The 23,277-nt window shown below is 36.1% G+C and overlaps 1 protein-coding gene across 2 annotated transcripts in view; it reads left to right on the forward strand.

Annotated features, from left to right (window-relative positions):
- FMO3 (flavin containing dimethylaniline monoxygenase 3) overlaps positions 1 to 19,323 on the forward strand; it is a 23,120-nt gene extending 3,797 nt beyond the window's left edge. For both annotated transcript variants that reach the window (XM_037740515.1, XM_017534148.2), the window contains exons 3-9: positions 5,654 to 5,842; positions 9,115 to 9,277; positions 9,521 to 9,663; positions 12,284 to 12,483; positions 15,591 to 15,946; positions 17,724 to 17,796; positions 18,604 to 19,323. In XM_037740515.1, the coding sequence (XP_037596443.1) occupies positions 5,654 to 5,842; positions 9,115 to 9,277; positions 9,521 to 9,663; positions 12,284 to 12,483; positions 15,591 to 15,946; positions 17,724 to 17,796; positions 18,604 to 18,946 (1,467 nt within the window). In that variant the 3' untranslated portion in view covers positions 18,947 to 19,323. The remainder of the gene's footprint in view (positions 1 to 5,653; positions 5,843 to 9,114; positions 9,278 to 9,520; positions 9,664 to 12,283; positions 12,484 to 15,590; positions 15,947 to 17,723; positions 17,797 to 18,603) is intronic.
- Positions 19,324 to 23,277: the final 3,954 nt, after the last annotated feature.

The following is a 23,277-nucleotide window of genomic DNA, read 5'->3' on the forward strand; positions in this document are numbered from 1 at the left end:
CAAAGTGTTGGGATTCTAGGCATGAGCCACCATGCCCAGGCTTTTTGACTTTTTAATAACAGCCATTCTGATGGGTGTTTATTGTGGTTTTAATTTGCATTTTTCTGATGATTCATAATGTTAAACATTTTCCCATATTTTTATTGGCCATTGGTATGTCTTTTAAAAAATGCTTATTTATGTACCTTTCTCACTTTTTAATAGTGTTATCTGTGTTTTTTTAAGATTGGTTTGCTTGACTTCCTTGGAAATTCTGGATATTTGTTCTTTGTTGGATGCATAGTTTGCAAATATTTTCTCCCATTTGGAAGACAGTCTTTTCACTCTGTTATTTTTTTTCCTGTGAAAAAGCTTTTTAGATTGTCTATTTTTGTTTTTATTACATTTGCTTTTGAGGCCTTAGTCATAAATTCTTAGTCATAACCTAGGTAAAAGAGTTTTACCTCTTTTTTTTTTTTTTAGAATTTTTATAGTTTCAAGTCTAACATTTAAATCTTTAACCTATCTTGAGTTAATTTGTTTATGGTGAGAGATAGGGGTCTACTTTTATTTTGCATATGGCTATCTAATTTTCCAAGCACAATTTACAGAATAGGGTATGCTTTCTCCAGTGAATGTTGTCGTCAACTTTCCCAAAGATCAGTTAGTTGGCTGTAGATATGAGGCTTTTCTTCTGAGTTCTCTAATCTGTTACACAGATCTATGTGTCTATTTTTATATTAGTACCATGCTGTTTTAGTTACTATAACCTTGAAATATAATTTGAAGTCAGGTAAAGTGATGCCTCCAGCTTTGTTCTTTTTGCTTAGAATTGGTTAGGTTATTTGGGCTTTTTATATATATATATTTAGAATTGTTCTAATTCTGTAAAAAATTACATTTTGTTAGGAATTGCATTAAGTCTGTTGGGTGTATGGTTATTTTAATGATATTGATCCTTCCAATCCATGAGTATGACATGTTTTGCCATTTGTTTTTGTCAGCTACAATTTCTTTTATTCACGTTTTGTGGTTTTCCCTATAGAGATCTTTCACCTCTTTGGTTAAATGGGTTTCTAGATAAGTTTTTTATTGTTGTTGGCTTTTCCCATCCATTTGGTGAGGTTACTAAAGTGATTGGGCCCATGGATTTTAAAGTTTCAGGTGCTGACTTTGGTCTTGTGAAACTACATAATTGAGAATTACTTTGAAGTTGTTCAATGCCCCTTTGTCCCTGTGCATTTATAATAAGAATTCTATTAGCAGATATGCACGTATCACTCATTAAATCACTTCATGTGTTGCCAAACAACAGCAGGAATGGGGCTTCCCTATGTGCTCCATTCAATCAGTAAGGTCCTCTAGTCTTATTGTCTAAGTCTTATTTTTCTTCTTCTGATAAACATATTAATATATATGCAAATTTAAGAAGATCAATAACCCTTTTAAGCCACTATCTCCTCCTCAAATGCAAAATCAGTATATTATTTACCTCAATGAAAAGGTTGTGAGTGTTGAATGAAATAATGTAACAGCTCTTTAAATATTATAAAGACATGAGATATCATTCTTACTAATACAGATACTTTGCAGACTGCAAAAAAAAAACTCTTGAAACCACCCAGCACCTTACACAGTGTTATGGAGCCTACTACATGTTACTGGAATATGTTGACAGGGCTTCAGATTAACACATTGATGATTCTTAGGACTGTTTGGTTGTTATTATTTTTGTTTCTTTGTTGTCAAGCAAACTTAGAGCTATTTTATCAAGCATTGTCTGTATGACATATTACTTTTTCTATTTAATTACATCTGTATAATAATCCTGTAAGCTAGGTTTTTTTTTTCCTTTTACAAATGAATTTGAACCTTAAAAAGAAAAGAAAAAAAATACACAGCTGATAATGGTGGAGAAAGGATCCCAATTCAAGCCTTTCTCTCCATCCTATTCTTAACCCCTTTGTAAATTGCTGGTTGCCATTTCACCAAGTGGCCTATTGGGCTGGCCACATCTTATATGTAGTGATCATAACCAAAGCCTTATACTCAAACTTACTTTGCAAGATGTTGCTGAAGATAGAACACACTGCTGATATGGCTATTGAGAGGAACACAGCCAAAGACAGCTAATCTGCCTTACTGCTCGAGGAAGACTTTAAAATAAAACTGAACTGCAACATGTACTACCCTTCAAGAATAAGAAAAGATAGCTCAGAGGATAGAGACTCAGGCCCTGAAGGCAGAGGATTGAGCCACAGAGGATTATTTACCAGCCCTCAAGCCTAATGGAATTTGTCTTGCTGGATTTCAAAATTGCTCAGGATTAGTGATTACTTTCTTTCCTCCTTTTTTCTCCCTGGTAAATGGGAATGTCTATAAGGGTTGCCCATGCTTGTCCCACCACTATATTTTGAAAGAAGATAACTTGTTTTCTAGTTTCACTGATTCAGAGATAGGAATTTTGCCTCATCCTGGTCCATACCGAGAGTCACATTCATACCGGATTTAGATAATTTAGATAATGATGAGGTTTGGGACTTCTGAATTGAAAATATATAAATGTGAGTTGAAACTTGATTTCATGCTGCTATGGGTTGTGACTTGGAGGATGTTGGGATTGGGTTAATGTATTTTGCAGATGGGATAGATGTGAATTTTTGGGAACCAGAGGTTGGTCTGTAATAGGCTGAACAATTGAACAATGCCCCACCTCAAAGATATTGCATATTCCTGGAACCTGAAAATGTTATCTTACTTATAAGAGAAAAGGGTATTTGCAAATATAATTAAGTTAAAAATCTCAAGATGGACATATTTTTCTGTATTATGTGGGTGAGCCCCTTATGCTATAATGAATGCATCCTTAAAAGAGAGAGGCAGAGGGAGATTTAACACAAAGAGGCAGAAGACAGAAGGTGATATGATGATCTCAACAGAAAGAAATTTGAAGATGCTATACTCTATCTTTGAAGATGGTCAAAGGAGCCATGAGTAAAGGCATACAAGTGGGCTCTTGCCACTGAAAAAAAATAAGGAATACCAGCATCCACCAGAAGTCAAAAGAGACAAGAAATAGATTGTCTCCTGGAGCCTCTGAAAATGAACATAGTTCTGTCACACCTTGTTTTCAGCCCACTGATAGTGATTTCTGACTGCTGACTTCTACAACTGTGAATCAATCCTATTATTTTAAGCCATCAAGTTTGTGGTAATTTATTACAGCAGCCACAAGAAACTAATACCTTTAGTTTTTTTGTATTTTCTAATTATTATACTACTATGAGGGGGCTTATAGATTGCAAATGATGGAGTAAACATCCATGTTTCTCAGATTACTAGAAGTCTGCAGTAATAGGCCTAGTATTCACATTATGAGATTGTTGTAAGATTGTGTTAATTTTGTATTTGCATTACCTTTGGTTTCTAACATCAGCATTTTACATTATCTTAAGTCTTTTTAAATTTCAGAGAGATCCAAACATTAGCTAAAACTTAGTTAACACTAAGGGTACATACCATTGAAACTTCTGGAGCTGTTTACTACAGCACTCTCCTATGCCCTTATAGTCCTGACTTCCAACCTTGATCTAGAGCCACAATGATATATTTCCTTCACTTTCATTGGTCACAGAAGGAGGTCATTTCACCCAGATCTGCAGCCTAATCACAGGTCACATTCACGATTAGGCCATGGATCTGGGTAAAATGTTCTCCTTTTTCAAGAACTTCCCAAACAATAAATCAGTAAATTGTATAAATTTTTGCATGAAGTTTTATGAATAGAGGTTTTTTTTTCTGGGCATATCACCCTTTTTTAACTTCCTCTGTTTTTCTAGACTATATATCAATTTTTTTTCTTTAATGTTTCTTCTCTTTTTATGCTGATTATCATCTCTTTAAACTTACCCAACTCAGAAAGCTACAAATTCTCTCACCTCCCCATCCCACACGCACATAGCAGGGTGAACAAACCATGTGAGTGGCAGAAAACTCATGTCCTATATCAAAGAACACACTGCTTTCTGAAATAAATATGGCAACTAATCTGCCAATTAATTATTTGTCAATAATGAAGCTGCAGCCACATCAGCTTTTGACATGATTGTAATATTTCAATATTAAACTAAAAATTCATGTTCTGGGGACCATGACAACTTTGAATTAGATGAGCTCTAATTAGAAATGTCTAGTGCTCAGTACTTTCTACCAGAACTAGCAACTACACATAGAGACCTACAGTCTGATCTTTGATCATGAAACTTCAGATTAAACTACCTTGGTGCTTTAACAGAGCTAAACCAAGGCTCCACCTCTTCCTAATCATGCTCCTACCAATACTTTTAATGTAATGCCTTTTATTTATTCAATAGCTTGCTTTGCAGAGCTCACAGCTGTAACAAATGTGTCCTATAGTAAGCTCTTCCACAGTAACTGTAGCTTGTTGGTCATTAATTTCTATTTATTGAACTCTATGTTGTGACTGCCAAACTTAACTGCACCTTAGAATTACCTGAAGAGCTTTTAAAACTTGTCAATTAAATCAAATTCTCTGAGAGTGGGACCTCTCAGTGTTTTTTTAAAGCTCCCCAGTTTATTTCAGTGTGTGGCTAAGGTAAAGAACTACAACACAATGTCCTAATCTTCTCATTGTTGATCATTCTTTCTTCAATGTTCTTTTTCTTTATTCATCTTCACTTAACATTTTTTCTAAGGCTCTATTAGTATAGTTCTATAGTTTCTTTGAGTTAAAGCAAATTCAGATATTTTTACATTGCTGAAAGCTAAAACTCTGTTATTTAAATAAGTACTCGAAAGGCATGTGATGTCCATAAATTCTGTGTTAGATTCAAAATAGTTAAGCTTATTTTATACACTGTAGAAATTCTAAGGTTAATTTTTTAAATATTAAGTTTTAAAATGCTTACATTTACAAATTTGATCAATAGTTGCAACCTCCTGTTACTTTTTGCTTTTATAAATTGACCATTAGATGCTTATGCTTATGATCTGACACATTGAAATTATGCAAGGTTGAATTTTGAAAATTCTCCATCACTATATTTAATGGTTCAAGGAAATTAAATGATTCTAGTTACATATGTCTCAAAGACATAATGAAATTTAAAATTTGTTTCCCTCGGAAAAGACTGATATCTTTTCTTAAAAGATATTAAGAAAGGTATTCTTCCATGTCTGAAATTCCCTTAATAAGTTTCCATGATTAGCATCAATTGTTTAAGTGAACTTAATTTATGTGTGTCTTACTGAATTTTCTGTGGATAAAGGATGACTCAAATAAGTCTACAGTTGGCTATCTGTTTTTGCAAGTTCTGCATCCATAGATTCAACCAACCATTGATAAACAATATTCAAAAAAAATTAAAAACTATTTAAAAACAATATACTACAACAGCTATTCATTTAGCATTTACATTTTATTAGGTATTATAAGTAACCTAGAGATTATTTAAAGTATATGTATATAGGTTATATAAAAATACTACATTATTTTATATAATAGATTTGAGCAATCTCAGATTTGGGTAACCACAGAGGTCCTGGAACCCTACATAGATACCAAGGGATGACTGTAATTACTTGGAACTAGCTCTGACCATGATCAGTATACTCATTTACCAATTCTCTTCCATTTGACACTGTACATTCACAGGACCATGCAGAGGAGGGCAGGGCTAGCATTTACAAATCAGTCTTTACCAACTCTTCCAAAGAGATGATGTGTTTCCCAGACTTTCCATATCCTGATGACTTCCCCAACTTCATGCACAACAGCAAGATCCAGGAATATATCATTGCATTTGCCAAAGAAAAGAACCTCCTAAAGTACATACAATTTAAGGTAAGATGTTATTAACAAATTAGCTTTTGTCATAATGCTGAGGAAGTATATGTCTACTACTGGATTCTCATTTGTTCCTTTCAGTATCCCTTTCTAATTTGTCAGTGTTTTTAACTGTGACCTCTCTAACTCTAGGTTTAGAGAATTACCTTCTTCTCAAGAATACATGGAAAATTCACAAAATTTGACCATATACAATTCTTAGACCAAATCACCCCCAATTCAGAAATCAGTACCAAAGAAATAAATGCAAAATACCCATGAATTTGGAAATTAAAAACTCTTTTTTTCCCCCAAATAACATATAGGTCAAAGAAGATTTCAATGGGATTTTAAAAACATCTATAACTGAATGTTAATTTAGTCTATGTAACAATACTTGTGGAAAACATAGGAAGCTCTATTTTCATGAAAATTATAAATGTAAATGTTTATATCAGAAACAAAAGTTTAAAAAATAAGGTAAAAAAGTTTAAAAAATTAGTAAAAGAAAACCAGAATAAACTCAAAGAACATAGAATGAAGGGGATATAAAATTTATAAAATATAAAATTAAGCATATGTACAAAATCAAAAGTTATCTGAAAACACTAATAAAATAAACAATAGTGGCCAAGTGCAATGGTCCATGCTTATAATCCCAGCACTTTGGGAGGACAAGGCAGGCAGATTGCTTGAGTACAGGAGTTGGAAACTAGCCAAGGTGACATAGAGAAACCTCATCTCTACAAAAAATACAAAAATTAGCTGGATGTGGTGGCACATGCCTATGTTCCCTACTCAGGAGGTTGAGGTGGGAGGATTGCTTGAGCTCAGGAGGTAGATGTTTCAGTGAGCTGAGATCACACCACTGCACTCCAGCCTGCATCAAAAGCAGACAAGATAACATGAAATGGGAAAATTACAGGCCAATATCCTTCATGAAAATCAATGCAAAAATCCTTCAAAAATGAATCCAATAGAGTATTAAAAGAGATTTACTGCCTTGATTGAGCTGAGTTTGGCCTAGGTATGCAAGGGTATTTTAATACTAAGTAATACAAATATATGTTTTGCTACAAAAACCTGTTAGAGGCAGAAAACCATGTTTGTTTAACAAATTCAGAATTTAAAATTCAGTTAAATTAACCAAAATTTAACACCTACTTGTGCTTGAAAGAAAAAAAAGGAAAACTCTCACCAAACTTAGAGGGGAATTATCCTGAGCCAGCAAAACATACACAAACATTACTATTATTATTATTATTATTATTATTATTTTGAGACAGAGTCTCAGTCTGTTGCCCATGCTGGTATGCAGTGTTGTGTTCTCAGCTCACTGCAACCTCTGTTTCCCAGGTTCAAGCAATTCTCCTGCCTCAGCCTCCCAAGTAGCTGGGACTACAGGTGTGTGCCACCACGCCCAGCTAATTTTTGTATTTTTAGTAGAGATGGGGTTTCACCAGGTTGGTCAGGATGGACTTGATCTCTTGACCTCTTGATCTGCCCACCTTGGCCTCCCCAGCTGGGATTACAGGTGTGAGCCACTGCTCCCAGCCACACAATCATTATCTTAAATCTGCACTGTTCAATATAGTAGCCACTAGCCACAAAACTGAGATGTGCTGTAAGTATAAAATATGTACTGAATTTTCAAGTCTTACTATGAGAAAAAGAATGTAAAATACCTTAATAAATTTTATTTTAATTACATTTTGAAATGCTAACATATCAGATAGATTGAGTTAAATAATACATTTTTTTCCACTTTTTAACGTGACTATTAGAAATGTTTTGATTGCATATGTTGCTCATATTATATTGGTATCGGTCAGTGCTGTGCTAAACAATGAAAAGTTAGAAGCATTAACTTTAAAGTTCCAGAACAAGATAAGAATTCCTAAATACTATTTTTTTTTAATAATCTTAAGAAATTTAAGAAACAGTGCAATAAGAAAAATAAAAGGAATGACAACTCAAAGTCAAACACAGTTATTGAAGATGATATGATTGTCTATGTAGTTAATCCAACAGAATATATAAATTATTAGAATAGCAATACAAAAAAATTAGGCAAGGTGGTGGTATATAAGATCAATATGTAAAAATAAATTGCATTTCTGTGAACCAGCAGAAAGCAGAAACCATACCCAAAAAAAAATTGCCATTTACAATAACAAAACTAATTTACTGAATAGTCCCAGAGTTATTCTAAATGAATGATGTATTGGGTCTTATGGGTTCATAAGTGCTTACTTTATTTCATAACCAACAAAAATGTTACATATATGAGTCTGTGTGTGTGTGTGTGTGTGTGTGTGTGTGTATTCTCCAATATGTATGAAATAGTACATAATAAAGTTTTCCAGAATAATTAATACCAAATAGAGAGTCTTTTTCCAATATAATCAGAAGAATTGAAAGATTTTTTTTAAAACAGGGAGCATACCAATAGGCATCCATTTAGCTCTGAACAAATATTTGTTGATAACCTAGTCAAAGCTACTCAATATATAATCCAAATGACATCAACATCACCTAGGAGTTTGTTAGAAATTTGAAGAATTTTAATTTTAATTTAACAAATTTAATAATGTATCCCATATGTTCTAGTTCAGTACCTCAAAGATAGAGTATATCAGTACAAATAGGTAGATACCATTTAGCATTTTGATTTATTCTGAGGGAATTTTAAATTGGCCAGTACATCAAAGATAGATGTATCTTTGATGTACTGGCCAATTTAAAATATAGATATGTATCTTTGATGTAGTCCCAGAGTTATTCTAAACAAATGATGTATTAGGTCTTATGTGTTCATAAGTGCTAATTTTATTATATTTCACAACAAAAATGTTACATATATGTGATTGTGTGTGTATATTCTCCAATATGTGTGAAATAGTAAGTAATAAAGTTCAGTACATCAAAGACAGATGTACTGAACTGGAACATATGGGAATGTGATTCAGAACATTACTGGTCATCAGATTTTCTAGTACACATGATGTACACCTCTTGTAAACTGTAATTGAATTCACTGCCATATCTTCAAGTGGTGTCACTCTTGTACTCCAGAAAATACTGGTCATGCACAATAAATCATGCATGGACAAATATACAGGTACCACTTAGCATTTTGACCTATTCTGAGGGAATTTTAAATTTGTAATATGTACCTTAATAATGAGTTAAATATTTTTCCTAACCCACTTCTCTTTTTTTCCATACTGTTTCTGCCAAATCCATTTGCTAGCATAGAAAAGAAGGGTTTCTTTCTGTATTTCTCTTAGACATTTGTATCCAACGTAAATAAACGTCCTGATTTTGCAATGACTGGCCAATGGGATGTTACCACTGAAAGGGATGGGCAAAAAGAATCGACTGTCTTTGATGCTGTGATGGTTTGTTCCGGACATCATGTATACCCCAACCTACCAAAAGAGTCCTTTCCAGGTAAGGCCAAAATGTAAGCTTCTGTCTACATATCTGACAAAAATGAACATCTCGATAATGTCTTCTTTTTCTAAGCAGATTAAATTAAAATATACTTCTGTTATATCGAATACACTTGGAGTGTTAAAAAAGCACATTATTGTGACTGCATCTACTCACAAGGTCCCTTCTGTTAAAGTCTTTTTTTTTTTTTTTTTTAAATGGAAATGAAACTGAGTCATATGTTTCTTACTTTTCTCTCAGGACTGGAACACTTTAAAGGCAAATGCTTCCACAGCAGGGACTACAAAGAACCAGGTGTATTCAAAGGAAAGCGTGTTTTGGTGGTTGGCCTGGGGAATTCGGGCTGTGATATTGCCACAGAACTCAGCCACACAGCAGAACAGGTACTATACCTGAGTACTCAGGGGCTCTCTTATAAGAGACAGAAGAGTTATTATCATTTGAAAGGTGTGATATGAAATGTAGGGGAGTTAGGGGAGGGTATCTGATGTAAAGACTAAGAGGAATTTCACATATCTGAACTTCCCCAAGTAACAAGTGAGGTTTTAAATCGTTTGATAGACAAAGGCAGAACATCAGCAAGGAGTGATACTGTCATTCAACAATCTCCTTCTTCAAGACATTTGGTGCCTAATGTGTCTGATCAATTTCTTTAAAACTAGCACAGATTTAGGGTTAAGGCTATGACTCTGCAACTCCGGCAAGTCCTTCAGTCTCTCTGAGTCAGGTTTCTCAATGGTAAAACAGATAAAAAATAGAACCTACTTGTTATAAAGCGCTTGTTATAAAGGTAAAGCTTTTGAACGAGATTTAAGCAATATAGTGTGGCTCATTTATTCATTCATTTATGCATGCATGCATACATTTATTCCATGACTACTTACTGAGAGCCTACTATGTGCCCGGCACTGACTTGGGTGCTGAAGAAAGTGGTAAACATAACCGGCATGATTCCTGCTCTGGAACAAGAGCTGCCGCTAGAATAAAGGATAAACAAGTGATTCAGGCACTAAATGCTGTGATTACAGAACTGGATGCTTCACAAAGGAGGTAGAACGGAACCAGTCCCTGAACAATGAATATAAACCATGTGACTGAAGAGGTGACAGAGGCTGTTCTTAGAATTGGAAATGGAAATGCTGTGAGCAAAGGCATGAAGACAAGAAAATGAGCACTGCATATTTGACTATCATAGACTATAGGTTCATGTTGCCTGAATGGGGGTTCTTAATGCCAACAATCTGTATGATGCATTATGGTACTCAAATACTTTCATGTAAATGAGCTCCTCTGCTTGTGGGAAGAAGGTAGTTTTACTACAGAAAGGACAAATAAGGACCAGAAATGTCAATTGCCTTCTTGAAAGTCATCGAGAAAATTAGCGTTTGAGTCATGAAGTGCTACGGAACTGAAGGCCAAAGCTTCTGAAACCAGGGAACAGTAGTTTTAGGATTGAGTTACAGGAAAGAAAGATTGGGATTAGATTTATTGCATATTTCAAGGACTTGAGTGACAGGATAAAAAAAATTAGATTTCTCCATAAATAAAGGTAAATCACTATTTCAGCTTCCTGGGTTTAGGAATTTTATGATAAATTCATAGTTTTAAGAGATTTGTATTTGCATATGTGATTATTTGTAAATGTGATAAATTAGAGGGAAGATCAATTTCAGAGGCTCTCCATTTAATTAATTGATCCCTTGGTCTTTTTTTTTTTTTTTTTTTTTTTTTTTTTTTTTTTTTTTTTTTTTTTTNTTTTTTTTGAGATAGAATCTCACTCTGCTGCCCAGGCTGGAGGGCAATGGCATGATCTCGGCTCACTGCAACCTCCGTCTCCCGGGTTCAAGCGATTCTCTTGCCTCAGCCTCCCAATTAGCTGGGATTACAGGCGCCTGCCACCATGCCCAGCTAATTTTTGTATTTTTAGTAGAGACGAGGTTTCACCATATTGGCCAGGCTTGTCTAGAACTCTGACCTCAGATGATTCTCCTGCCTTGGCCTCGCAAAGTGCTAGGATTACAGGCATGAGCCACTGTGCCTGGCCTCCTTTAGTCTCTTATTTGTCTAGTTCCTCTTATAACAAATGCCTTAAAGTGATATGGTATACAAAAATTGGTTTTAAAAAAGAGAAACAGAGAAAGCCTAAAAACTACATGATTAGAGATTAGCATAACAGAAGGGGAAGGAAAGTAAAGTGACATTTACTGAGCACATACTGTCTGCCAGGTGACATTAGCCATGTAACACAGTTTATCACATTGAATTAACCCTTACACAAATTTGATGAAGAAAATTCTGATTCTCTTCATCTAGGGATGAGGGAACAAGATTAGGGAAGTTAAAGGAATTTTTTTCAAATCACATCATTAATAAATAGGAGAGCCGATGTTTGGGCATATGGTTTTCTGATTGCAAATTTCTCACCTTTTTTCCAGCTAGTAGCCAGCATTTTGTTTTAAAATGCCTATTTTGAGATCATACCTGCTTATTTGTAGACAGCAATAAACACTAGGAAAAATATGACTAGAATTCAGTTATTAGTCACCTATATCAGAGATTTGATTAAAATATGAAAATCTGTCTACAGCAGCATGACAGGGTGGCTGGCCCTAAGATGTATATGTAAAGTTCAGAAGTTTCTTTGGGAACACTCTCAGGATCAATACTTCTGCAGAAAGGGAAGGAAGCTTCCATTTCCCTTACTTTGAAGCTGGGATGGTCCTTTGGCATTGCCCCAATTGGAGGTGAGGGACTGGGCCTTTATACATCCCTACTGACCAGTCACTAGATGGAGTAAACTCAGAAAGAGTAGAAGTCATTGGGCAAGGTCCCTCTCTTCAGCCAAAACAATTGTCAAAGAGTACTGACAGCTGAGAGATGCTTTCTAACACCTCTTTCTGGAGCTGGGGTAACAGATCCTTTCCTCGAGAGGGATCTGGGGAGCTCATCAGAATATCCAGTGGAAACAATCTTTACTTTCATGGTTGAACTGGTGTTTTTAAGGTCATCATCAGCTCCAGAAGTGGCTCCTGGGTGATGAGTCGGGTCTGGGACAATGGTTATCCTTGGGACATGGTGCTTGTCACTCGATTTGGAACCTTCCTCAAGAACAATTTACCGACAGTCATCTCTGACTGGTTGTACATGAAGGAGATGAATGCAAGATTCAAGCATGAAAACTATGGCTTGATGCCTTTAAATGGGTAATGCAGAGTTAAATGTGGTATGTCTCCTGACCTTCAGTTCAGTGTCAACAACCCTTAATGTGCTGTAACTCCAAAACAAATCAAAGTATTAGCAATCACATCTCATATATCAGAAGATAAAGAACTGCAAAAATTAAGAGTGATTTCCTATTTTGCAATCCTCCTTATTTACACAGCTGGAAAATTATATAATGCCTCAGGAATTAGTTCTGGGAGTAATAATAATCAAAGTTAACCTGTTGTAAGCATTTTATACATGTCAGAGTTTTAGCAAGACTCTGCTAAGGCTCTGACATATATTATTTCACTTTATCCTTATAACAATGATGAAGACAGCTCTATTAGTATCTCCATTTTAGAGAAGATATAACTGATTTCAGTGTAGCTAATAACTTTACCAAGGGCCTACAGCCAGGAAGTAGAAACAGCATTCCAAACAAACCCAGATCTGCTGATTCCAGAGCCTCTCACTCTTAACCACTTACTCTACTGCCTTTCACTCAATGGCAAAGTTAAGCACAGCAGGAGAACTTTTCCTGTCCTACCTTTCCCTTTTCATTTCATTACCCACCCCTTAATGGACCCCTTTCACTAAACACATACATGCCAATTGCTTGCATCTTCAGTCTCCTTCCCATCTTCTCCTATAACATCCTCCAAGCCAGTAACATAACAAGAAATGACTTTGACACGGGGTGAAAAACTCAAGTTACGAGCTGTTTATATCAAAGTGAATTCATTAATTTGACAAACATTTATTACACATTTATTATATGCCAGGTCCTGTGTTTAGCCCTGTGGATATAGCAGCAAACGAAACAGGCAAAAATCCTTGTCCTCATGGAACCTACATTCTAAGTGGTAGGAAACAGACAATAAACAATAGCAGAAGCTCATATGGTGATGTGTGCTGCAGAGAAGAAAACAAAGCAGGCAAGGGTAATGGCAAGCGCTGTCAGGACAATTTCCGGGGTATGTCTCAGGGAGAAGGAGACATTTAAGAAAACCTCTGAAGGAGTTGAGGGAATGAGCCATCAGGATCTGTGGGGAAGAGTATTTCAGACTGAGGACACAGTCAGAGCATTGTCTCTTCATGGGCAGGGCTGGCATGACCAACAAACAACAATGGCTTCTCTTTCTGGAGAAAAGGGAATGAAGGGAGAGTGCCAGGGGATAAAACCAGAGACATAAAAATTGTCAGATAGTGTGGGCCTCGTAGATCATTGTAAGAACTCTGGCTTGTACGCTGAAAGCAATGGGAAACTGTAGCAGGTATCTGAGCAAATGAATGACAAGACCTAAGTTAGCATTGCAGAGATTGTTCCAGCTGCTGTGGTCATCATTCACTGTAAGGGTAGGGCAAGGAAGGAAGCGAAATGACCAGTTAAAAAGCTACTGTCAAAAATCTGAATCAGAGGGGATGTTGGTCTGGACCAGGATTGTTAGCAGTGAGTGATCAGAATTGAACAGATTTCTGGATAGCTTGAAGGTAGACCCAAACAGGATTTTCTGTGGACTGGACAAAAGACAAGAGAGCAAGGAAGGAGTAAGAATATCTTTAAGACATTTGAAAAAGGATGACGCTGACATTTACTAAGATGTGAAAAACTACAGGAGGAACAGAAGTTTAGTTTTAGATATATTAAACTTGGAATGTCTATTAGACATTCAGGTAGAAGGATGTTGAGCAGCAGTGGGAAATACAAGACAGAAGAGATGCTCAAACCATAAGTTAAAATTTTGGAGTCATGAGAAAATAGTAGTACCTGGAGAAATGGAACTAGATGACATCTCTTGAAGAATGTGTGTAAATGGAGGAAACTAAAGGACTGAGGGCTGAGTCCTGAGGTATGCCATTGTCCAGAAGTCAGGAAGAGGAGATGTCTGTGGGAGACAGAGAAAGAATAGCCAGTAAGGTAGGAAAGGAATTGAGAGAGAGTGATGATCTGGAAACAAAATGAACACGGTGTTTCAAGAACGAGGAAACCATCAGCTGTGTTAAACGCTAAGTCAAATAAAGGGGAACGTGAGAGTGGACCACTGGATCTGGTAGCCTGATTCTGATGGCCCTGACGAGAGTAGTTTCAGTGTGGTGGTGGACGTGAAAACCTGACAGCCACAGGTTTAAAATAAATGGCAGGTAATAAGTGCAAGTGAGTCAAGCCTTTTTCCAAGTAAGATTCCAACCAATCTCATTGTCCAGTTCAGTTTGTTCTCCAGTGGAATCTGCCTGTAGCACTCTCTCAGAGCTCCCACAACCATACAAGAACAACACTCTTTCCTTTAGCTTTATTCACATTCATCCATGGGTTCAGACTTATCTTCTCCCACTACAAATATTACTGAATAAAAAGTAGTCAAAAAAAAGTAGTTTCCAGACTCACAGTGGCCAAAGCCTCAAACTGGCACCCTCCCCCTGGCCTTATTTAAATTCCTGGGTGCTCCCTCCCTCACCTGACTGGTTCCTCTGTCTGCAAAGGGTTCATACTTCATCCCTCAAGAGGCTACCTGCAGCTTTCATACCTTTGACTTTCCTCCTCCTATTAGATCTTTACCACATTATGATGACTACCTTGGAGTATACTGAATTGAGAATAGCAGTTAATGTTTTCAAGCACTATGCATATGCTAGAGACTGTGCAGAATTCTTTATATCACTCAGGGAACTTCTGAGGTAGTACAAATGTTACTCACATTCCAAATGAGAAATATGAGACACCAAGAATTTTAAAAATCTAATCTTATCAAAGTTCCCATGGAATAAGTAGCAACTAAAAAAATGTAAACACCAAGGTACCCTCACTTCAGAGTTTTTCTTGAAATAGGCTTTAACAGGGAACTGGGTATAAGTGTTTATTCTGGGATTTGGAAAGAGTTCCATGGAAGAGAAGGATCACAGAAAAGAGAGATGGGGCTAGCAAATGGCAACTTCTCTTACTTCCCAATGCTGACTCCCATCAGTTTTGTTCTTCAACCATATTAGAGACACTCTGACTCAGAAAAAAAAAGTCTTGGGTCATTTTTTCCTTATCAATTTGTATATAGACCAATAAAACAAGAAGGAAATATTATACTTCTAATAATTGTCTCTGTTTTCCATACAGAGCCCTGAGGAAAGAGCCTGTATTTAATGATGATCTTCCAGCTCGCATTCTCTGTGGCACTGTGTCCATAAAGCCTAATGTGAAGGAATTCACAGAGACCTCAGCCATTTTTGAGGATGGAACCATATTTGAAGGCATTGACCGTGTAATCTTTGCAACAGGATATAGTTTTTCCTACCCCTTCCTTGATGAGTCTATCATCAAAAGCAGAAACAATGAGATTGTTTTATTTAAAGGCGTCTTTCCTCCTCTACTTGAAAAGTCAACCATAGCAGTGATTGGCTTTGTCCAGTCCCTTGGGGCTGCCATTCCCACGGCTGACATCCAGGCCCGCTGGGCAGCACAAGTAATAAAGGGTAAGTCAATAAAGAGACTCATGCATTGGGAAGATGAATGCCAGTGAGCATAACCTTGGATCTTTGTGAAAACAATAATCTGAATTACAAGGTCCCCTTCAGTTTCGAGAATTTATACTTATATATTCTTTGATGCTATATTTTGGAAGTAATTTAAAGTATACCAGTTTGGAATTATTTTACAATAGTACAAGATATTATTAGAGGAGGTATTTTGTGACTTATAACTTCTTACAGCTGATAATTATCTAAGATCATTCATTAGACTTGAGACCACCAGAGCTTGCATGCACTTAAGACTGAGTGAATGACAACTTTATAAAATTGTGACTGCAAAACTCAGTAGAATTACATTGCTTGAAGACTTCATAAGAAAACATGTTTATAAGCCAATATTCAGCCAACTTCAAAAAACCACAGTTATGGAAAATATGATTGCTAGAAGGCAATGGCTTTTCTACTACTATTTTTTTCTTCTGTGACGTGTGTTAAATAAGAGCAAATAGTGGATCAATAGAGGCAGAAAGTACTAACTGTGGTAGATGATCAGTCTGTAATATATGAGAATACTGAGGAAACAACAAACTTGATTGGGGTCGGGCAAGAAAGGTAGGCAGCATCCCCCAGCAGCAGGCTGAAATACGGTTGTGGTAAGATGCAGATCATATGACCAAGTAGCCAGGAAGATAATGGCATGAAATTTCACTCAGGGTTCTACTTAAGAGTTCAGACCCAGAGAGGCTGGCATTAAAGGAAGGGTGGGACCCTTACTCTCTATGAGGACAAGAGTTGTCAAGTTGGGCTCTGAAGAAATGAAACAAGGCAATTTATGGGGAAAATTGATGTACAAGGCACAGGCTCTCTTAAGGGAAATGAGAGACAAGGAATACAACCTAGGTTTGGGAAACCAGAGTACTAACACAAGAGGGGCTAGTTACAAGCAACCCAATGGCCATAGTTGGTGGGATAATGAACAGTCTCTATCTTTTCAGTCTCTTCCCCTCAAAAGAACAAGTTCTAAGACCTGGGACCAGGTCATGTATACAGAAGTGTTCAAGTGACCCTCCCTGTCAGAAGTGTAGAAATGGGAAATTAAGCAAGTCATTGTAGGTCTTGAGCAATCATATCTGGGCTGAGTTTTATTCTCTTTCAAGTTGATCCCAGGATTACTAAAGAATCATCCTAAATTTCAAGTACTTCTGAACACAAAAGCATGTTTTGGTCTAGGTTTCAGAGAACTCTGCAAACTTATGTAAACCTGAGATCCTGGGTCAGCCCCTAGTCAGATCTATGTCTCTCTTATGTCCTTGGTGACTTGTCCATATCCTCAGTCACATTCAAGGACTATTAGCTTTCCATAGAAAGACTTAGGCCTTCACCAAACTCTATATCTTATCTTCTGGAAATTCCATTTTCTGGCAAAGCAGGATTAATTTCTATGAAATTTTTTCTTCTTAAATCTTGAAAAGTAATGCTAATTCACCTCTGTTTGGCCATAATTTTAAAGGTAACATTCTTAAATTATGACTGAGAGATTAGAATATATCTATGACACGGACTTTAAACATATTATAACCAGTTTAAGAGCAAAGCTATTTTGGTAATTTTTAACTATTATGACAAATATGAGTTCTGAGAAGACTAGAACTGAATTTGATGTCTGCCTGAAAATAATCACCAATTAATGTGATTCATAACTTATTATTAAAAAGGGAAAATTGCAGGCTGGTTTTATGCCAGACTCATTTAACTATCACCATGTCTTTTTCTTTTTCAGGAACTTGTACTTTGCCTTCTAGGGAAGACATGGTGAATGACGTTAAAGAGAAAATGGACAAAAAGCTCAAATGGTAAGAGTACCTATTGTAATAGGAGTGTAGGATTTCCATAGAAAAGTCAGATTTTGTGAATGCTTGGAAGTGTTTTAATCTTAAATGATCCTGAATGAAGTCATTAGAATGACAGCTACAAGCTATATTCATCCATTCAACAAATATTAAAGACCTACGTTGCTCCTGACATTGTATAAGTTCTTTTTAGTGCAAGACACAGAGTGAACAGTAGGATTGAGAATCTACATTATACAGTTTTAGGCCTCCATGCTTCCTGTAATATATCATAGAAAGAAAACCCAGAAAGGATTTGAAATCAGAGGAGTTTGGGAACACATGGATGTGAATTTCCATTCTCTAGCCCATAAATCCTTTAAGTCATAGATGATAGTTTAAAGGTATATCTCTAATGAAAATGACTGAGATAAATGAGAATAAATCTGGAGAACTGGGCTTCATTTCTAGTTGTCACTATTTCGCTCAGTGCCATGAACTATTATAGAAGCATAATTTGAGCAAGAGACAATCTATCCAGTTATAAATAAGGATAAAAAAATGTCTTCCTCATCTGCCTTGCAGTGTTGGGGCATTTCCAAATGAAACCAATACGAAAGTTCTTTTTAAAAATACAAAGTACAGGATAAACAAGTGATAGTCTCCTTACTTACACAAGAAATTGATGCCGTATGTCAATGCAGTGTGGGAAAATTTTTTTAAAGAGATTAATGTTAATTCTCACTGATAAAAGGTTGTGAGCCATTTTCTTGGTGTTGCTTCTATATAGAATTTGGGTATCCACAGTGGTGTTTTCTTTCCCAACTCTAGGTTTGGCAAAAGCGATACCATATGCACAGATTACATTGAATATATGGATGAACTCGCCTCCTTCATTGGGGCAAAGCCCAATATCCCATGGCTGTTTCTCACAGATCCCAAGTTGGCCATAGAAGTTTATTTTGGCCCTTGTAGTCCCTACCAGTTTAGGCTGGTGGGCCCAGGGAAGTGGCCAGGAGCCAGAAATGCCATCCTAACCCAGTGGGGCCGGTCACTGAAACCCATGCAGACACGAGTTGTCAGGAGTCTTCAGAAGCCTTGCTTCTTTTTCCATTGGCTGAAGCTCTTTGTAATTCCTATTCTGTTAATTGCTGTTTTCCTTGTGTTGACCTAATCACCATTTTTTCTAGGACTTCTGAAAGTTACTGACAATACCCAGACAGGGGCTTTGCTATTTAAAAATTAAAATTTTCACACCACCTACTTTCCTATTCCGCATCTTTTGCCAGTATTCTGTAGACATTGTCAGTAACACAGTGTTATTTCTAGGCTTTGAAATAGCCACTTTAAGAATCATGTAATGATCTAAAGAGAGCACTAATCATTTCTGCTTAGGTTCCACTAATACTTCAAAATTAGAACTATGTTTTTTATGTCTAATTTAAATCATTTCCTGAAACATTTTGACATGATTCCTTTTTCTCTTTAAATGATGTTTGAAAGATGTATTTTAAATCTAAACAAAGAGCAAATTAAGCAGAATAATTATAATACGATATTCTCCAGCTACTTCTATAAGCCATTTGGAGGGTCAAGGAGGAGTTTGGCTATTATATTATTTTTTGTTTGTTTTGTGCAACATGTTCCAGGTAAGACCTCCTCTTCCCTGGCCAAAAAATATAGCATAAAGACCTGATCTATATTGAAAGTTAACACAAAGAAATTTACTTTATATTCTCAATAAGGAAACAAACTTTCCAACTTGGAGTGGCAAAAGAATAACAGTAACAATGAGTATAGTACCAAATACACCTTTTAGTTAAATCTTTTAAAAAATTAAATATTCAGCCAAAACTGTGACAAAAATCTAAAACTTCTAAAGACTTATAGTATTATATTCTACCACAATACATTAAACTTCTGAGGTACCAGAATAAATCTAAAATAGTATTTTATAATGTATTACATTTTATAATTAAAATTTTCATAATTATGATTTTTAAATTTTGACATTATAGAGCAGATAAAATCATCTATCAGAATCATCAGTCATCAAAAGGCTCCGCCAGTTATTATACTACATATTTCTTATAATACCTTCACTTCCAACTTAGGTCAGTGGAGCAAACATATGTGTATATGTGACTATATATCCTTCTTAAAGGTCCACCAGTCCCATTCTTGTGATAATCCATTAATTCATTAATCCATAAATGATGTTTCCATTTATTTAGGCAGAGCCCTCATAACCCAATCACCTCTTAAAGGCCTCACCTTTCAATACTATTACATTGGGGATTAGTTTTCAACATGAGATCTGGAGGAAAAAAACAAACCACTGCATCATACGGAAAAGGATATTAGAAATTGGATTATAGCAATTTAATCTTCAATTTATTTTTTGTACTGACATTTGTAACATGAAGTTAAAAATTTGTATGAGCTGTGTTCAATTTTTAGTTACTTGATTTCATTTAGGGTACAGGTTTTCAAGAAAAGCTTTGCTTCATTTGGAATATTTGGGAGTATTTCACATCTGGTAAGGAGATGTTAAAAGCAGAATGGTATCTTTCTACCGTAAACAATTAGGAATAGGACAATATTTTAAATTGTATACAACATTTATGATAAATCTGAGCTTCAAAGATAAAAATATAAAGAAAGTAGCAATAGGAAAGAAGAAAGCATTAGGTACAAATGTGATCTTCCTTTCTTCTCTGTCTATATCCGCCATATGTGTGTATGTGAGTATATATATATTGACATACATCATATTGAAAGGAAATCATTGTGATGACAAGACATTTGCACTCCCACGGTGATTGCAGTACTCTTCACAATGGCGAAGATATGGAATCAAGCTAAGTGTTCATCAACAGATAAATGGATACACCACATTTTCTTTACCCATGTACAAAGAAATGATAAATAGTTGAGGTAATGGATATGCTCGTTACCCTGATTTGATCGCTATTCATGATATACATACATTAAAATATCGCACTGTACGCCATAAATTGTAAAATTATGTGTCCATTCAAAATAATAAAAGCAATAAAAAGATATTATAGGTCAGTGGTTCTCAACACAAAACAACTTGGTGCAATGCTCTCTTTTAATAGCTAGAATTTTGTAACAGTTTATCTACAGTCCTGAAGTAAAATTAATACACAAATTTGTTAAATGTGTGCATGTGTTTCACTGTAGTCCCAACTGTAATGTATAGAATCTTTTAGAGTTATGCAACTGTAAGGACAAATGTCCTCACTTCTGTCTCCCTCCACAGTCTCCACCTAGGTCAAAGCCACCATTAACTCTTACCCACTATTCTATGAGCCTCCTACTTGATTCCATTCTTGCATCTTAACATTCAATTTTGTGTGCAGCAGCAAGAGTAAGCTTTCTCAAATACAAATAAGATCTTGTCACCCTTCTTGCTATATCACATAAGGACACAGCAAAAGGATAGCAGTGCATAAACGAGGAAAAAAGCCTTCACCCAACACTGCTGGCAGCTGATCTCAGACTTCCAGCCTCCAAAAACATTGAGAAATAAATGTTTGTTGTTAAGCCACGCTATTTCTTATATTTTGTTATGGCAGCCCAAACTGACTAAGACATAAGAATATTACTTACTTTGAAGCTATTTTAGGGATAATAGTCAATTCGTGGAAAGAAGTTCATGTTACAGAACCATGAGGCTAATCTACTTGCTGCATGAAGTCTACATGGTTACCTGGTTAACTATTTTCACCATTTTATACAGGTGGAATTACCTTGTATTCGTAGGACAGGATATTCTTCTCCAAGTGCTCTCATATTTACCTTACACCCTCTTTTCATGAATAGCAGTAAACTTACCAGAACATTCTCTACACCCATATTACAGATGAAGAAATTTATACACAAAGGGCAGTGGTAGAGCAAGGAAACTTCCAATTCCTTGCATGATTCTGGCTAATCTTAAGACAGGAGGGAAGCACCTATAATCCAGAAACTCAGCTGTCTATTGACAGTTCTCTTGGGTTAAGATAATAATATTTAACAAAAGAAGTTCTGTCCACCATCTTATAATTCTGAGATGGTACCTATACTCCTCAAACCTTTTCCTACAGAGATTTATACCTGCTGTATTTAAAACTTCTCTTCATAGGCTTGGTTAACAGATTTAACTATGGATAAAGCCCTGAAAATAGAGAGTGCTCTAAGTTGGAAACATAAGTTGGTTAGGATAATTGCCCATCTCTGATTGCCGAAAGGATTAAGTTGTAATACTAGTCTCCACATGAAAATGTATACCCTCTTGTTTGTTGTGTAACTGTGTAGTTATCCAACAAGCAGAAATTTCAATCCTCTCTGTGTTAAGTTTGTGACACAGGTCTGCAGAAAGTCATTTCCTGATATTAGGAAAAACTATGGAGGCAATTAGGTTTACTGTGAAGTTACCAGCTTCTCCTTTCTGCCTTTGTGCCCCGTAGAATATTTTCATGGCACTCAAATAGCCACTGCCTTCACATTTCTTCTGCTTTCATACTAATCTCATTAAAGGATCTGTAGTTTGCTCCCACTAAGAATGTTTTCCCATTAAGAAAACAGCTGAAAATGTCACCTTTCTTGAAGTGAGTAGATTTCAACATGTCATATAAGTGATTACTACTCTAATTATTGATGTATGAGAATCTAGTACCTCAAATGTAGGCCAGTGTGAAAAGGACAAAGTCCAAAATCATGCATATCACAGGCTTATGTAACTTACTTGACCATGATAGAAAGAAAGGTGGCAAGTGGTCAAAATTCCAGAGTCCAACTTGATTCATTTCACAGCTGGCATTCAAGAGGATGAGCTAGTGAGTTTCTTGTTTTCTTGGTCATAGCTATGATGAAGACAAGGTGAGTTTCTCAGTTGTAACAAGAGTCAAAGTCTTACAAATGATTCCAGAAGACCAATGTCATTTTAGATAGCCCACACATTGGTGGGGTAAGACTCCAGCCAGAAGTAAACAGCATGAAGAAATGATTTAGCTCCTAATTACAGGTAAGGGATACCCTTAAGAACCGGAAAGAATACCAGAGTCCCAATCAAGTGGTCTAGAGATCAGAATAAGGCCCCAATAAGTCAAGTCATAGAGCACAGGTATGTTCTCTAAAAACAGTCCCCCAAGAAGCATATGACAATGCAGGACTAAACATGCAAGGAATTCATCAGGAGAATACCTGTGAAAGCTAATAGGAAAGGAGCTATAAAAGACAGAGAGAGCTGTCAGACAGGGATGCAAGTATGAACCCAAGCAAAGGTGTGAGGGGAGGAGAGTTGGGCGAAAGCATTCCAGACCTGCCAAGCAGTCTAGGAATGGTTTGGCAAAGCTGCAGAGGAATGCCTTATCCAAAGTTGGGCATCTGAGGAGTCCTGTGTCTACAAGGAAGAGGCCTGCTAGGTATCCCTGCCATACTCAATCATTGGCTGGGAATAGCCTGAACAAGTATAGCCTCAGTTCTAAGGCAGCA

The sequence above is a fragment of the Cebus imitator genome, unplaced genomic scaffold (assembly GCF_001604975.1).
Source record: "Cebus imitator isolate Cc_AM_T3 unplaced genomic scaffold, Cebus_imitator-1.0 Scaffold84, whole genome shotgun sequence".
NCBI classification, from domain to species: Eukaryota; Metazoa; Chordata; class Mammalia; order Primates; family Cebidae; genus Cebus; species Cebus imitator.